The sequence below is a fragment of the Daphnia magna genome, linkage group LG8 (genome assembly GCF_020631705.1).
Source record: "Daphnia magna isolate NIES linkage group LG8, ASM2063170v1.1, whole genome shotgun sequence".
In the NCBI taxonomy this organism is placed as follows: domain Eukaryota; kingdom Metazoa; phylum Arthropoda; class Branchiopoda; order Diplostraca; family Daphniidae; genus Daphnia; species Daphnia magna.
Genome location: NC_059189.1, coordinates 1554530 through 1568605, shown reverse-complemented (window position 1 = coordinate 1568605; position 14076 = coordinate 1554530). Strand labels below are relative to the sequence as shown.

The window sequence follows — 14076 nt, the reverse complement described above, 5'->3', positions numbered from 1 at the left end:
CCATTTTCCAAGATGGTGGTGGGTATACCCGGTTTCCCCATCAAATCCGCCCAGCCTACCCATTTTTGCAAAAAGGCTACTCGGAACTCCCATGGGCTACTATTTTTGGCGACGATCCGTGGGTAACCCGGTGTTTCAAGAACCGAGGCCGAGCCCTACCCCAATCCCCAGTCTCCCCACTGTCCCCAGTTCCAGCTCGGCTTGTCGGGTCGGCTGTCGACTTCCAATCTTAGTTCAGGTCCACGTCCACCTACCAGTTACCACGTGATTACAGGGTGTATGACTTTCTTGACCTTGGCGCCTTTTTTTTCCAATTTAGTTTTTCCTTTTCTAGCTTCTAACCGTCTTTTTGCTAGGCATGGAATAAACCGGTTTTCGCTAATTCCTGGGTTTTTGTTATGTGTCACGAGAGAGACTCCGCCTATCTGTATATTGCATCACATGTCTGCTAGTCTTCTGGGTGAAAGAAAGTCGAATCCTCTGTTTGATGTGAAGTACAGTTGTGAGCTTCTTACTGTGACAACCTGTGACCGTCCTGCTCACGGAGCTTTCTATTTTTAAACGAAAGCCGGTATCTAAATCGGACGTCCCACTCAAAGCTGCAAAGGTACAATTGTTCTGGTTTTAGTACATAATTTGTCATTCGCAACCATTCAGTTATTAGCATACAATTAAGAATGGATATTTTTAAACAGGTGCAAATATCTAAAACTTTAATCACTTGCAATGGCTGCAAGGCAAATCAAGAAACTTGCTGCTGGTGGAATAGCCTTGGGTGGAACTGTTGCTCTTGCATCATGGGTTTTTGGAGATGATAACCACACTAAGGTATTGCATCTGTAGTTATAGGAGTTGGACTACTTCAGAATCATCAATGTTTTTCCCATCACAGAAACAATTTGGTCATGTTTTAGCTGCTGACAATTTGAAATCAAGGCCAACTAAGCCTTTACCAACTAGAAGTGAGCAGCTTAAAGCACTTGAAGATGAAGTCTATGATGTCTTAGTTATAGGTGGAGGAGCAACAGGAGCAGGATGTGCTTTGGATTCAGTGTCACGGGGTATAAATACTTGGATTAAACAAATACTACTTTACTGCAAGCAGGTTGAAAAGGAAAGGCAGTAATCAATGGTACTTCTAATTCAATATCTGTCAGGTCTCAAAACAGCACTGGTTGAATTGGAGGATTTCAGTTCAGGGACGAGTAGCAGAAGCACGAAGCTGCTACATGGCGGTGTACGCTACCTTCAAAAAGCAATTTTCAATTTAGATATTGAGCAGTATAAGATGGTCAAAGAAGCCCTTCACGAACGAGCGAATCTGTTAGAAATCGCCCCTCATCTCTCCTACCCTCTTCCTATTGTAAATTATAAAGTTTTTATTGAGGTTCTAATAGATAAGTTATTAATGCATTGCTTTATTTTATCTAGATGCTACCAGTTTATACTTGGTGGCAAATTCCTTATTACTGGTCTGGAATAAAAAGTATTCATGTTAAAAATTTTTATTTTTTTTTCCTGATACTAATTTATTTCTATTCATGTGATATTCTTCAACAGTGTACGATTTAGTAGCTGGTTCCAAATGCATCAAAAGTTCATATGTATTAAGCAAAGAAAAGGCCATTGAACTGTTTCCGATGCTTCGGAAAGATAAACTGTGTGGTGCAATCGTCTATTATGATGGCCAACATAATGACGCCCGTATGAACATTGCCATAGCTTTAACTGCCGCCCGTCTAGGGGCTACTGTAGCCAATCACGTGAAAGTGGTAAGAATCAATGATTACTTTTGGCTACAATAAATCTAGGTTAATCACACACCTGAATCTAACAGGTAAGCCTTACGAAAAATAAAGATAGCGAAGGCCAAGAAAAAATCTCCGGTGCGCATGTACGTGACGAGATTACTGGCAAAGAATGGGACGTTCGGGCAAAATGTGTCATCAATGCTACGGGTCCCTTCACGGATTCCATCAGGGAAATGGATCAACAGACGGTTAACAAAATATGCGCTCCCTCCGCAGGTGTTCATATCGTGTTGCCGGATTACTATAGCCCAGCCAGTATGGGCTTACTTGATCCCTCCACTTCGGATGGACGTGTCATTTTCTTTTTGCCGTGGCAGGTACTACGTTGAAAGTTTTGCTAACATTATTCTTTTCTTGGCATGGTGTTTCATTTAATGGATGGAATACTTGGACACATTGAAAAGCAAAACCCGCAAATTTTAATTATTAAACGCAAAAGCAATGTGAATTTCCATGTTCGGGGAATATCTTACAAAGTTTTACAATGTCTTTATAAGCAATGTTGACGAAAACATGTTACCGGTTTGTTGCTTTTCGGTGGATCCAAAGTTACCGTCTAAATGTCCTAAGATTCCCGATAAGTGATCCTGAACTGCTTTTAAATTCAAAGTACTTCACTAATCTGTACTAGGGTTTAACTATCGCTGGAACAACCGATACTCCCTGTGAAGTGACTCACCATCCAAGTCCGACAGAAGCCGATATCGAGTTCATCCTTGGTGAAATCCGATCGTACTTAAGTCCGGATATTGAAGTTCGCCGTGGTGACGTCCTGTCGGCCTGGAGTGGGATCCGTCCTTTAGTATCAGACCCAAATAAACCAAACTCTCAATCGCTGGTCAGAAACCATATTGTGCACGTGAGTGATAGTGGACTCGTAACAATCGCCGGAGGTAAATGGACTACATACCGTTCCATGGCTATGGAAACGCTTGATGCAGCGGTCAAGAAGTGTAACTTGCCAGCTGTTCGAGAATCTGCCACTGACGGACTCCTTCTTGAGGGCGCTCATGGATGGACACCAAGTAAAAACTAATCCTAAATTAAAAATAAAAGAAATGTCATTAAAGTTTAATTCCTTTGGTGCTATCCAATAGCCATGTTTATCAGATTAGTGCAAGATTTTGGATTGGAGAGCGAGGTATATAGTATACTACAAATTAATAACGAAAAATTAAGTAAGGAATTTATTAATCGTTTTAGGTAGCCAAACATTTGTCGGAAACTTACGGAGACCGAGCGTTCTCTGTTGCCAAACTGGCTGCATTGACTGGTAAACGATGGCCAATTGTTGGAAAGAGATTACACGAAGAATTTCCTTATATTGATGCTGAAGTGAGTAGAAATTCCTTCTTATCTTTTGTTAGGAAGTAATAATAAAAAAATATCTTTGGAATTCTAGGTCCGATATGCTGTTAGGGAATACGCTTGCACTGCCGTAGATGTGATTGCTCGTCGTCTTCGCTTAGCCTTCCTAAATGTTCAGGTAAGAGGTGAAGCAAGCTTTTAACGCTTTATACTTGATAAGTATTTTCTCGATCTAGGCTGCCGAAGAAGCTCTTCCTAGTATTATTTCCATTATGGCCGAAGAGCTAAATTGGTCAGAAGACGAGCAAAAACGTCAACATGCTGAAGCTGTTAAGTTCGTGAGAGAAGAAATGGGACAACAGGTTAACCGACAGAGCCGAGATAAAATCCCAATCAACTTGTCTCGTGAAGAGATATCCAACTACATCAAACGTTTCCAGGCACTCGACCAGGATAAAAAAGGATACATCTCCATCAACGATATTCGCCGAGGGCTCAAGGTACATGACATTTTATATAAATTTTACACTTTCTTCTTATTCAGAATCTCCAACCTGATTCGATCAGTTTGGAGCGGTAGGCTAGACCACGTAAACGTTGATAGAATATTAAAATTCGAAACTTATTTTATATCACAAGACTGGAGATCTAATTCGCAATCATGAGATTTCGGGAGAGGAAATCCATGCAGCTCTGAATAAAGTCGATCTACGATTGAATGGTCAAACTGATCTTTCCGAGTTCATACAGGTTTTAAAAAATTTCAAGTTAGACAACGGGTCAGACCAGCTAGCTTGTTGCTTACCTTCTTCCTTTATTATTATCATCTTTTATTATTTTTTTTACCATGTTTTCGTTAAATAAGATCCTGTAGTTGGAATTCCTTATCGTACGCTTTTCGTGGTGAGGTTATTAACCTGCTTTGTTTGTCCTTCTGATTTGGTCTCTTTTTCGATGGTGGCAGCGTCAAGGTGAAATCATTTCGGGTACTCAGATGCACGAGATTCTTCGAGAGGTGGACGTTAACTCGAACGGCGTAGTCGAGCTGGACGAATTCCTTCAGGTGGATTTTAACTATTAGAAGGCTTTACTAATATACTTCACTTACACTCATGCTCTCAGCTTGCTTGACCCATAGATTATTATTCTTTTTGATTTTCTTTCCTTATGGCGAATAATTTAACATCATTTTTGGATTACAGCTAATGGCCTGTATCAAATCTGGTCGCGTAACGAACTCACGCTTTGACCAGTTGGCACAAGAAGCTCAGAAAAACGCTGAAGAAGAAGAAGCAAAAAGGAAAGCTATACCGGTGGACCGCAGTGGAGGAGGAGTCTAAAAGTCTCTCTTTAATTTATAGTTTAAGGTGTTGCGTGGCCATGGCCATTTAGCAGCACACATTTTAAAACAAATTTCCCTTTTTTGATCTTTAAACTCATTGGTTACTTAGTCGTTGTTTTTTACTAGCATTCATGTTTAAATTGCATTTCACATTTTATCCCTTTTTCGTACTGATCAAAACCCAACGGGATAAAATGGCTAAAACCCAGAGTTATTTACCATCGGTCAATTCGAACAAAGCCAAAGTATTGTGTCCGTCTATTCTTTCGGTTGGTTGTGCAGCAAAAAAATATTTACTTTAAATTATTCACGTTGTATTATCCTCATAGTCTGCACAGTGAGATCCATAACGCGTACATCTTTTAAGGTCTCAATAATCGTTTCTGACACTTATATTGTAGGTTCCTAGTAAATCTATTCAGTGTAGTGTTGTTTTTCTATTAAAGCACTTGTTTTGTATTTCTCTTTCTATAGTAATAAATAGACGTTTGTGCAAGAGGTTGCATCCTGGGGCTCGACAACCAGTAAGTGTATTGCTCGTAGAACTTTTAGTTGCACTTCGATTCGTTAGACTTGTAGCACTGCCCTTTAGACGTGAATTGTGATCGATTCGGGTTTTCCTTGTTTTTTTTTTTTTTTGTTACTGCTCATTCAAGAGCTCATCATCTGGGTTTATTTTCAAGGAGCATTCCCAATTTATCCAGAAATCCCAAATCCATGTACAATCAGGTTTTGTAACATTTAATGCTCCCAACACTGTATTATTTATTGTTCTGATTTGTTTCGCACTCGATACGTAGCAAGGAATAACCTCGTTAAAGCGGCATTCTTTGACAAAGTTTAGTTTTTTTATGTTTAACATGGGCCAGGTAAACAGTGTAACTTCATTTAGATTCACAGATCGCTTAAATCCAACACATCGACTTTGGGCATGTTTTCCTCTTTATCTTCTTTTTGCACCGAACCTGGCTGCGCTGCCAAAGATTCTTGACGAGGTACTTCTAACTTGTTCCATGACATGGGTTCGGCTTTCTTCAGTTTGATTTCAACTTTGCTCGCTGTGTAGATAACGCTACTGTTCACGGTGTCGATAATCTAACACATGCAGAACAAAAGCTGTAATTATACATGAACAATCCAGCAATGCCCAAGTACTTACTCCTCGCAGCTCAATATCGGAGTTATAGGAAGGTCCTCCAGTAAAGGAGTGAATTTTGACGCGTAAGCGCACAGGATTCACTTCGACATAAGTTAAAGTTTCGTTAGTAGGATCGGGTTTCTTGCAATAAATATTAACTATGACGTGTGTCCCAGTTTGCATCCAATCTTGCCGACATTGAGCAGATTTCTTGATAAGCTCTTCCTAAGGCATTGGAATACAGCATTAAGTTTTAAACTTTTCTGAAGTTTTCAGAATTCTATGTTTAATTACTTTCTCAGTCTTCCATACGTGTGTTCCAGTTGAACAGCCTTCTTGATTAAGAAAGGCTTGAAAATCGGTTGTGCGTCTGGTACAACATGTCCAATACTTGAGTCCTTCATGAAAAATCGGTACACCAGGGTGAAACAAACATGGCGAATCGTTACTCGACTCATTTTGGTATGTCTAGAGTAAATTGATAAGTAAATGACATTTGAATTGCCAGATAAATTAACATACGATTACCTGCTGACAACCTCCATTCTTGCAACACGCGCCTACTCTGACGCTATCAGAAAATGTGTTATTCATGGCCGTTTGAGGCGAATTGTCGGTGGTTTTACTTTTTTCCAGTTCCTGTTGAAGACTAGCACTAATTGAGTATTTCAGTTTAATTAGAGGAGAATTAAATGGAGGCCTCAGCAAAGTTGATGGCTTTAATGGTTCAGGAGCTTTATATTCAATGATTTCCCTTGCTTTTGATTTATCTACTTCAGGCTTCTCTGGTTCTATGGGTTTCTCACTGTTGTGGGCTGACCTAGAGCATCCCTGTTGGAACCAAGTTGAAATTACATTGAATTAAATTTGTTATCTGAATAGCTACTGAGTGTTTTTAATTCTTGTTGGTTTTTACTTTAATGTTAAGAAATTCAGTAAAATCAGTGCATTTCTTCTTGCAGCAAGACCATCCTTTATAAGCATCATGAAAAAAGGGGGCACCTGGGTGGTGAAGGCAAACTTCTGTACAAAAAAAAATGTTATGTTACTGAACATTTATGAACATTTTGATGAATACCATTGTCATTGTCTTCTGGGTCAAATCTCTGTCCACATCCTCGGTTATAGCACAGCAAGGAGCCTTTCGATGTCATTTCCGAACGAATCTTGGATTCAATACCTGGTAAGATAATAGAAAATTTGAAACTTTTCTTATCAACACACCAAGAGATTTGTACACACACAAACTTCGTTAATAAAAAAAAAAGGCTCGAAACGAAAAATAAATAATAATTTAATAATTACCTTCTTTTAAAATAATTAATTAAAAAGATTTAATCAATTGGCGTTTAATACACAAAAATAAACTACCAAGTTCGAAAAGCGAGCAATTGATACGGCAATACAAATCAGACTCGGATAATCAGACGACCTAGGATCATGCGAATTGTATGTGAAATAAGAGACATCTACTGGTAGTCAAAGGCGATTGGCTCTAGAATGGTCTAGAAGGATATTTTCATTCCCTCAGTTATTTTCCTTTTAAAGTACTAGTTCGTAAGAGATTTACGTTTTTAATTGAATAAAATTACCTTTAACTTAGTAAATCAATTTGAAAGAAGACAGTTTGATGACTAAGTTAGTAATGGTTATGTAATGCCTGATACGAAACAGTTACTGTTGTTAAACTGCTGACCGCGCATGCATGGCGCATGTGTATCATGTAAAGGACATTTTTCTACTAACAAACCATATTTTTAACGCATAATTCAAAATTCTCTTTCCAATCGGTGTTTTTTATTAAAAAATAAAAACGAAGAAAAAAAACAAAGCAAAAATAATTGTAATTAAAAATAAGCGATCTGACAATGTTGCAGTAAATGGAAATGGTATCGGCGCTAGTTGATGCACCTCATTTTCCTTTTGACCACTGCGAGGTTACGAATTTTATCGGAAAACTTATGTTAACGTCAAAGCTAAAGCTTCTACAAGCAGGTTTTTTATACACCTACCATAACGGAAAGTTCTTTCAAACTAGCTTGCAAAAAGGTATCAGACAATCCAAGTTATCTAGACGTTCTGTCGATCAGGTTTCACGACATTCGTTTCTATTTTGTTCTTACCAGTCTGCATTAGGGTTAGGAGAGCATAGCAGAGCAGTAGGCGGGCAACCTAATCTGACCGCACTCGGAAGTGAAAAGAGAGGACGATGGTGATGGTGAAAGGAATGAACAAGTGAGACAGATAATGACAGGGGAGGAGAGAGCGTCGAATAGAAAGTGGGTGGGGTCGTGTGTTGCCGCTGTACTCGTTTCCCCATTCCACGGAGGGAGGCAAAACCCGAGTAAAAAAGAGAGTACCGTTCTCTCTTTCCTCTTCGTGACCCAGCCCATCCGCCTTATTTCTTTTTTTCCATCGGGGACAGTCGGAAGCAGCTTGGTTGGTTTGGCGACTCGCAACACACCCTTCGGCCGCCTTTTCACATTTCTACCTCCCCTTCAGAGGTCGGCGATGAAAAGAAACTTCCGCCAGCAGGCATCCTCTCGCTATAGAAGAGAAAAAGCAACACGCCTTCTCAAGAAATAGTTATGTTCCAAGCAAGTCAAATGCACTAAAAAATATTTCTCTCGCTCTCGGTTTAGCTACTTGGTTACGTTCTTTTATCTTCAACAGAAAATATTCAGAAATATTCTTCAATTACCTTTGCATTATACGTAATTAAGCACTTATGTCACAGGTTTGTGACCAAAAAAAAATCAAACAGGAGGACAAACGAACAACCAGGTCAGGGGTCTTTGGCCGTAAGCTTTCCTTGATTCCCACTACCCATGCACCCAGGTGTCCTGATGGCTGCTATTGTCCTTATTATGTTAAACTGTCTAATATAATGGAACAGGAATTGTGCTGAGGGAAATCTTGTTTACTCGGAATTGAATCGTCATATTTACATATGTGCGTGCGTATGTACGCATGTACGCAGCGCGCGCTACAATGTCCTTTTCTTTTTATCCCCACCCGGTTCCGGGACACAACGGGCAGCTGTCTACTGGCCGAGCTAGACAGGGCCAATGAACGCGGGTTTCAACCCCCAAAGCCTCCCGCGGGGAGGCCTTCGTCTCACCCTCCTCCCACCCATTTCCTCCTTCTCCCTCCCCCGCAGCACGAACCCGTTGTAGTGCTTGAGGAATCTGTATTCCTCAACAGGCCTGACCAGTACTAATCTAGCTGAAGAGTTTCATCGTCAGCCCAGGATTCCGCTAGATGGCTCTTTTTCATCATAGAATTTTATTCAATTAATTTCTTTCTTACGTTTTGGGCAGTATAAAACAATCCTAAAAGCTTTGTTATGGCCCGAAGAAACTACTAGGTTGATCAGGGTCCCTTTTTAAAGTTCGACATATAAAATTTCGTCATTTTACTGCTGGAGAGACGGGACAAGCTGGGTTTACCTCTCAGGCCTTTTCCCTCTATTTAGCGTTGACGAGGCTGTACCAGAAAGTGAAGGGGGAGCAAACCCAGTACTCACATCTCCGCCCTTTGTTACGCCCATACGTATCGAGTCGTCGCCTCTTTTCTTCTGCCAAACAGTTTTCTCGCCTCCACCTCGCCGTTCAGTTTTCACCGGGAAAAATAAAGAAAAAAAGGCAACGTTTATACATCTGGATCGAATCAAATCGTAAGCCCCAGTTGCATCTCTTCTCTGATTTGGGTGAGTTGACGCAGTGATTATTGTTTTTACTGTGTGCCATATACATAGCGCTGTGTGTGCGTCGTCTAGCTGTTTACAGGGCAGGGACAAGGGCGAGGCCAAACTTCCAGCGGCGTCCCTCCCTTTTCCCCCCTCTCCTCCCCTTGATTTTTCCACCCTCTTTCAATGTTTGGGAGGCTGTTCACCTTTTTGATTCTTCACAATCTGAAGGATTCTACTATAGAGAAACTGTTGAACGACTTTGCACGTGGATTTATGCTGTCGCCTCAGTGATACAAAACATCTTTCCTTATTGACAACAACAGAAGGCTCAGTTCATCACTTTTTTGGTGTCCTAGTTTTTGTTTGGTGACCAGACATATCCCTTTATGGCGGGATGTTTTACATCTATGGTCCAACCTGCCATGGCCACAGCTACCCCTTCTAAAGTCAAGCGTGAGACTCAATCTACTGATGATGAGGTCTTTAATAACTTAAAAAAAAATAGTTAATGCTGCCGTTTAAGTACAATGCTTTTGTTTAGATTATTTTTGGCCATTTTGTGTTTTGTTTCATTACTGAATCTTTTTTCTTCTTTCTAGGAGCGTACAGAAGTGTTGTCACTCACCGTGACGGCTAAGAAAAAGAGGAAAGTGGGTGGTGCCGGAGAAGCAAAAGGGGGGGCACCTCCCCCCACCCTGATGAAGGCTACAAACTTGCAGGGCCAAGTGCTAACTCCGGCCCAATTGCAAAGTCTACTACAACAAGTATTTTAATCATAGAACAAATGAAGTTATCCTTAATTCAAATTGTACCATTCATAAATGTTCCCAGGCAGGTGTTTCTAATGGAGAAATACAACAAAATGGCACACTTGCTACAAACACCCAAGGTGCACAGGGTCAGGCTAAAACTGTCAGTGTTAGCCCCTCCAATATTCTTTCCTTGCAAGGACTGCAAGGGCAAATCATACAGGTTTGTTACATTTCATTACACAGACATATTTCCCATATTCAGGTTGAAATATATGCTGAAACTCTATTGCTCAGACCGCACAGGGTACACAGTTGTTGACATCTGGCTCAAACAACAACACTTCAACTGGAGGTGTATCATACAGTATGTCACCTGCCTTCCAGACAGTTACCATCGACGGTCAGGAGGCAATCTTCATCCCGACAGGAGGAGGCGGGCAACAGGTGCAGCTAGGCCACAGTCAGGCACTTTTGACGTCCAACGGTCAAATAATCCGTGCCCCTAATAATCAGGCACAGTCTTTGCCATTCACGCTACAAAATGTCGGTGTTCAGTCAGGATCCCAAGGGGTTACAGTCCGAACTGCCGGTGGAATGCAGCAAGTTCTACAGTTACCGATGCAACAGACAGCCACCATTTCCGTGCAAGTGCCAGTCTCCACTGCGAACGGACAAACAGTTTATCAGACTTTACAACTACCCGTTCAAATGATTTCTAGCGGCATTCCCGGCCTGATGCAATCCGGCACCCAAATGCAGGTTTTGTCTTCTTTGCAGGTACCGAATAACTCGTAAAATTGTAAGATTGTTCAAGCTATAGCGATTCCCCCCATCAATTGGCAGGTACCTCAGCAGCAGCAATATGCGCAAATAATTAATGCCAATGGGCAGATCCAGACAGTGCAAATAGCTAATCTGTCACAAATGGGCACTACCACTTTGTTGAGTCCGGGAGGTCAACAACAACAACAGCAACAGCAAACGACGGTGACTAATAACTCAAATAGCAGCACTAACACGTCAGGAGCATCAACCGTCACAATAACCCAATCAAACGATGGCGCTCTTCAAATCAGTACTGTTGAGAATAACGGGGCTAGCGCAGGTAGTAATAGCCAGTCGACCAACCCAAATGCCAATGCTCAACAGCAACAACAGCAGCAGCAGCAGCTTCAAAATGTATCGCAGCAGATAACGATTGCTGGTATTTTAAATTTAATTAACGATGTGTTATTTCTTGACGGAATGAAAGCATTTTTACGGTTATTATCACTCATTTGAATCAGGGCTGAGTGGAGGTGGTAATCAACTAACAATGATTCCGGCATCTAGCCTTTCCGGCCTGACACGAATGCCGGCTGGATCAAATTTGTTACAAGGTTTCCCCATACAAAATATACCTGGATTAGGAAACGTCCAAGTGATACCCGCCTCTAGCCTTCAAGCCCTTACGGGCCAGCAGACTATATCGGCTGTTTCCCAGCAATCACAGCCAGTTCTTCCGCCGGGGACCCAAATAATAGGTTAATATAAAATATTTACGTTATCCTATTAGTGGAGAGGGTAAAAGCCAAAAGGCGTGAAAGTCAAGGGATAATAATATTTTTTAAAATGTATTAATCGTATAAGAAAAATTAACATTAACAAACAAAACAAAAAACTTTGTAGCTGCTTCATCCTTAGGTCAACAGCTTCAGCAAGATCCGAATGACCCAACGAAATGGCAGGTTGTGACCACGGGCACACCCCAGGCTACACAATTAGTAACTGTGGCTCCTGCCCCTACCACCTCCAGTGGGCAACTTTCGTCCCCAACACCGGCCGAGGGGACGATGGAGGTGGTAATGACTACTGATTCTTCCGCCCCTGCAGCCAATAGCTCAAGTCCAGCTAAACCTCGTCTTCGTCGTGTAGCATGCACTTGTCCGAATTGCAAAGATGGTGAAGGGAAACAGTAAGTATTGTTAAATGTTTGTAGCGTGCAAAACTTTTGATCTTAACTTCGATATTATTCAAAGGGTTGGTGAGAACAAACGGAAAATACACATCTGCCACCATCAAGGCTGTGGAAAAGTTTATGGTAAAACGTCTCATTTGCGTGCTCACTTGCGATGGCACTCAGGTGATCGACCATTTGTTTGTTCGTGGTATTATTGTGGTAAACGCTTTACAAGATCAGACGAACTTCAGGTAGAATTTGACCTCTTCCTTAATGATTTTCCGGTTCACTAAACCGCTCTTTTCATGTTGATGTAGAGACATAGACGAACTCATACTGGAGAGAAACGCTTCCAATGTCCGGAATGTGGAAAACGTTTCATGCGCAGCGACCACCTTTCGAAGCACATTAAGACTCACTCGAAATTACGTGGGGTAGGTTCATTTATCTAGTATATACATGAATTTGATTTTCATTTCATTGCCTAAAGCATGTACAGGCTGACGTTTCGGTAGACGGTGCTACCCAGATTGTTTTTGCGGAACCGTTGGAAGAGGGAGAAGACGGCCGAGAAGAAGAAGAAGAAGATGCTGAGGGTGAAGATGGTGAGGACGGAGGGTCATCGGATGGGGAGGAGAAAATGCTCATCATCCCTGGCGATGCCGTCGATGCTTCAGCTGTTGGTAACGAGTCTCAAATCGACGGTTAAAGGAACCAATTGTATGTAGCATTCCCCTCATTTTGTCTCCTCCACCAAAGTCCAATTGCTCTGTTTGTATGTTTGCATTGTCTTTGTGATTATTCATCGGCTTTAGAGTGGTAATAGGGAGTGGGAGCAAGAGCTTTAATTCATAACTAACATCTGGCGAATTATAACACATTCATTAATTTGAGACAATTGCTCTCGATTTATCTCCCGTGTATGTTTCAAACACACTTTTAAATGGTCATTAACTCTTTGCATACTTTCACCAGAGTGTTACCATTTACCCCATGTTTGTAAACAAAATGCCTTATTCATAATTTTTAGATTTGGAAATGAAAATAAAAGTTGAACAGTTAGGATAATTCCTCATATGTTGCAGTTCAAGGACTTATCAAATCATTTTATGGGAAATAAATTTGTATTCTCAACCCTGGTAGAGAAACAACAGTGGAATGGTGACCAACCAGTTAGAACTCTTCACAGGTCCTATAAATAGTCTTAAGATCGGGTATATTTACCCCAAATATGCAACAAGAAAACAGAAGCAATGAAAAGGAGAGACATGACCAAAACAGGAACTGGTCCCCTGTTAACCACAAATCAATACATTAAAAATGACCATTATACAAATCTAAGGCATGGCTGGTTAAAGCTTACACTTTCACCCCTGGAGAATCATCAGTGTAGAATTTCCACATACCACCAGAGCTAGTACCTCCTGCACGTGAACGAGTGGCAGTAGTGGTGCTGCTGCTGGTTGTTTTCCTATACACAAATATTTTATTGAAGCTTCCAGGAAATAATAACATAAGCATTTTTATGTGTACCTTTGTCTAACAGTGCTTCCTGATCCGGCTCTTGGGCCTGAGCCACCAGAGTTTGGTGAACGGCCTCCAGCACCGACGGTAGTAGCACTTGCCGGGGCAGACGGCTGTAAAATTGTTGAATACAACAGACAATCAGAATCGTAACGATTTAAAAATGAACATAAGAAGCTACCGCTTACCATTTTGATTTGTTTCAAGTAGTTCTGTTCTACAATCAACCTCACTAACACCGTAGCTGGCTTGTATCTAAATGGTTAAACTTCCAACGTTGCTACTGCAATACTGCGTTTGGCGGCTGTAGCTGTCAACGTCACCAGTAAAACAGCTGCCACCTAGCGGCAAAATTGCAACTAAAAGCTGTAAAATTGGCTACAATATATCAGAAAGCGTTCGGCACGTTTTATAATCGGTTCTTGGTTTCTCTGCCAATTAAACATTTGTATTACATGTTTCGCATTATTTTTCATACATTAGCAAAAATTTGAACGCCATTCGATCCTATTTTTTATTGTCAACCCCTGCTCTCTGGTTTGTCATTTATTTTGGTATTTTTTTAGAAATC

General features: G+C 41.0%; 4 protein-coding genes across 13 annotated transcripts; 2 read left to right on the top strand and 2 right to left on the bottom strand.

Annotated features, from left to right (window-relative positions):
* The first annotated feature begins 120 nt into the window (after nt 1-120).
* Nucleotides 121-4960, top strand: LOC116929249 (glycerol-3-phosphate dehydrogenase, mitochondrial). Of its 2 annotated transcripts, XM_045177704.1 has the most exons (15): nt 121-277; nt 357-607; nt 696-828; nt 893-1061; nt 1158-1363; nt 1432-1486; nt 1561-1772; nt 1838-2128; nt 2443-2836; nt 2909-2952; nt 3015-3146; nt 3214-3297; nt 3356-3619; nt 3759-3869; nt 4322-4960. In XM_045177704.1, exons 3-15 carry the CDS (start codon nt 727-729, stop codon nt 4457-4459), a joined length of 2202 nt encoding a protein of 733 aa, XP_045033639.1. In that variant the 5' UTR covers nt 121-277; nt 357-607; nt 696-726; the 3' UTR covers nt 4460-4960. The 2 variants fall into 2 exon arrangements, with proteins under 2 accessions (XP_045033639.1, XP_045033640.1); XM_045177705.1 differs by lacking the exon at nt 3759-3869 and adding an exon at nt 4084-4182 and having other exon boundaries at nt 196-607.
* A 241-nt stretch (nt 4961-5201) lies between these two features.
* Nucleotides 5202-7860, bottom strand: LOC116929263 (cysteine and histidine-rich domain-containing protein 1). Of its 4 annotated transcripts, none has more exons than XM_032936443.2 (7): nt 7723-7860; nt 6678-6779; nt 6516-6619; nt 6128-6430; nt 5894-6067; nt 5621-5824; nt 5202-5556 (listed from the first exon to the last, which is right to left on the bottom strand). In XM_032936443.2, exons 1-7 carry the CDS (start codon nt 7730-7732, stop codon nt 5356-5358), a joined length of 1098 nt encoding a protein of 365 aa, XP_032792334.2. In that variant the 5' UTR covers nt 7733-7860; the 3' UTR covers nt 5202-5355. The 4 variants fall into 4 exon arrangements, with proteins under 4 accessions (XP_032792334.2, XP_032792333.2, XP_032792335.2 ...); XM_032936442.2 differs by having other exon boundaries at nt 6516-6622; nt 7723-7859; XM_032936444.2 differs by lacking the exon at nt 7723-7860 and adding an exon at nt 6905-7064 and having other exon boundaries at nt 6516-6622.
* Nucleotides 7861-9088: 1228 nt separating this feature from the next.
* LOC116929250 (transcription factor Sp9) lies at nt 9089-13056 on the top strand. 6 transcript variants are annotated; one of them, XM_032936421.2, is made up of 11 exons: nt 9089-9308; nt 9378-9769; nt 9890-10054; nt 10122-10262; nt 10337-10819; nt 10886-11246; nt 11329-11565; nt 11711-11996; nt 12061-12232; nt 12299-12415; nt 12481-13056. In XM_032936421.2, exons 2-11 carry the CDS (start codon nt 9677-9679, stop codon nt 12688-12690), a joined length of 2265 nt encoding a protein of 754 aa, XP_032792312.2. In that variant the 5' UTR covers nt 9089-9308; nt 9378-9676; the 3' UTR covers nt 12691-13056. The 6 variants fall into 6 exon arrangements, with proteins under 6 accessions (XP_032792312.2, XP_032792313.2, XP_032792311.2 ...); XM_032936422.2 differs by having other exon boundaries at nt 9091-9308; nt 11726-11996; nt 12472-13056; XM_032936420.2 differs by having other exon boundaries at nt 9093-9308; nt 12472-13056.
* A 30-nt stretch (nt 13057-13086) lies between these two features.
* Nucleotides 13087-13852, bottom strand: LOC116929279 (protein transport protein Sec61 subunit beta). Its single transcript, XM_032936471.2, has 4 exons — nt 13694-13852; nt 13515-13618; nt 13345-13452; nt 13087-13273 (listed from the first exon to the last, which is right to left on the bottom strand). The coding sequence occupies exons 1-4, from the start codon at nt 13694-13696 to the stop codon at nt 13186-13188; spliced, it is 303 nt and encodes a 100-aa protein (XP_032792362.2). The 5' UTR covers nt 13697-13852; the 3' UTR covers nt 13087-13185.
* Nucleotides 13853-14076: the final 224 nt, after the last annotated feature.

Bases quoted from the DNA above. Each gene is read 5' to 3' on its own strand.
- LOC116929249 (XM_045177704.1), top strand. From the start codon at position 727: ATGGCTGCAAGGCAAATCAAGAAACTTGCTGCTGGTGGAATAGCCTTG. The intron at 1,773-1,837 runs GTAAGAATCAAT...TGAATCTAACAG, and splicing joins TAGCCAATCACGTGAAAGTG to GTAAGCCTTACGAAAAATAA. The intron at 3,298-3,355 runs GTAAGAGGTGAA...TTCTCGATCTAG, and splicing joins TAGCCTTCCTAAATGTTCAG to GCTGCCGAAGAAGCTCTTCC.
- LOC116929263 (XM_032936442.2), bottom strand. The intron at 6,431-6,515 runs GTAAAAACCAAC...TGGTTCCAACAG, and splicing joins CTGAATTTCTTAACATTAAA to GGATGCTCTAGGTCAGCCCA. The intron at 6,068-6,127 runs GTAATCGTATGT...AATTTACTCTAG, and splicing joins AGAATGGAGGTTGTCAGCAG to ACATACCAAAATGAGTCGAG.
- LOC116929250 (XM_032936420.2), top strand. From the start codon at position 9,677: ATGGCGGGATGTTTTACATCTATGGTCCAACCTGCCATGGCCACAGCT. The intron at 11,247-11,328 runs GTATTTTAAATT...CATTTGAATCAG, and splicing joins GCAGCAGATAACGATTGCTG to GGCTGAGTGGAGGTGGTAAT. The intron at 12,233-12,298 runs GTAGAATTTGAC...ATGTTGATGTAG, and splicing joins CAAGATCAGACGAACTTCAG to AGACATAGACGAACTCATAC.
- LOC116929279 (XM_032936471.2), bottom strand. The intron at 13,453-13,514 runs GTACACATAAAA...ATTTGTGTATAG, and splicing joins GGAAGCACTGTTAGACAAAG to GAAAACAACCAGCAGCAGCA. The intron at 13,274-13,344 runs GTAAGCTTTAAC...TGTGGTTAACAG, and splicing joins GATTCTCCAGGGGTGAAAGT to GGGACCAGTTCCTGTTTTGG.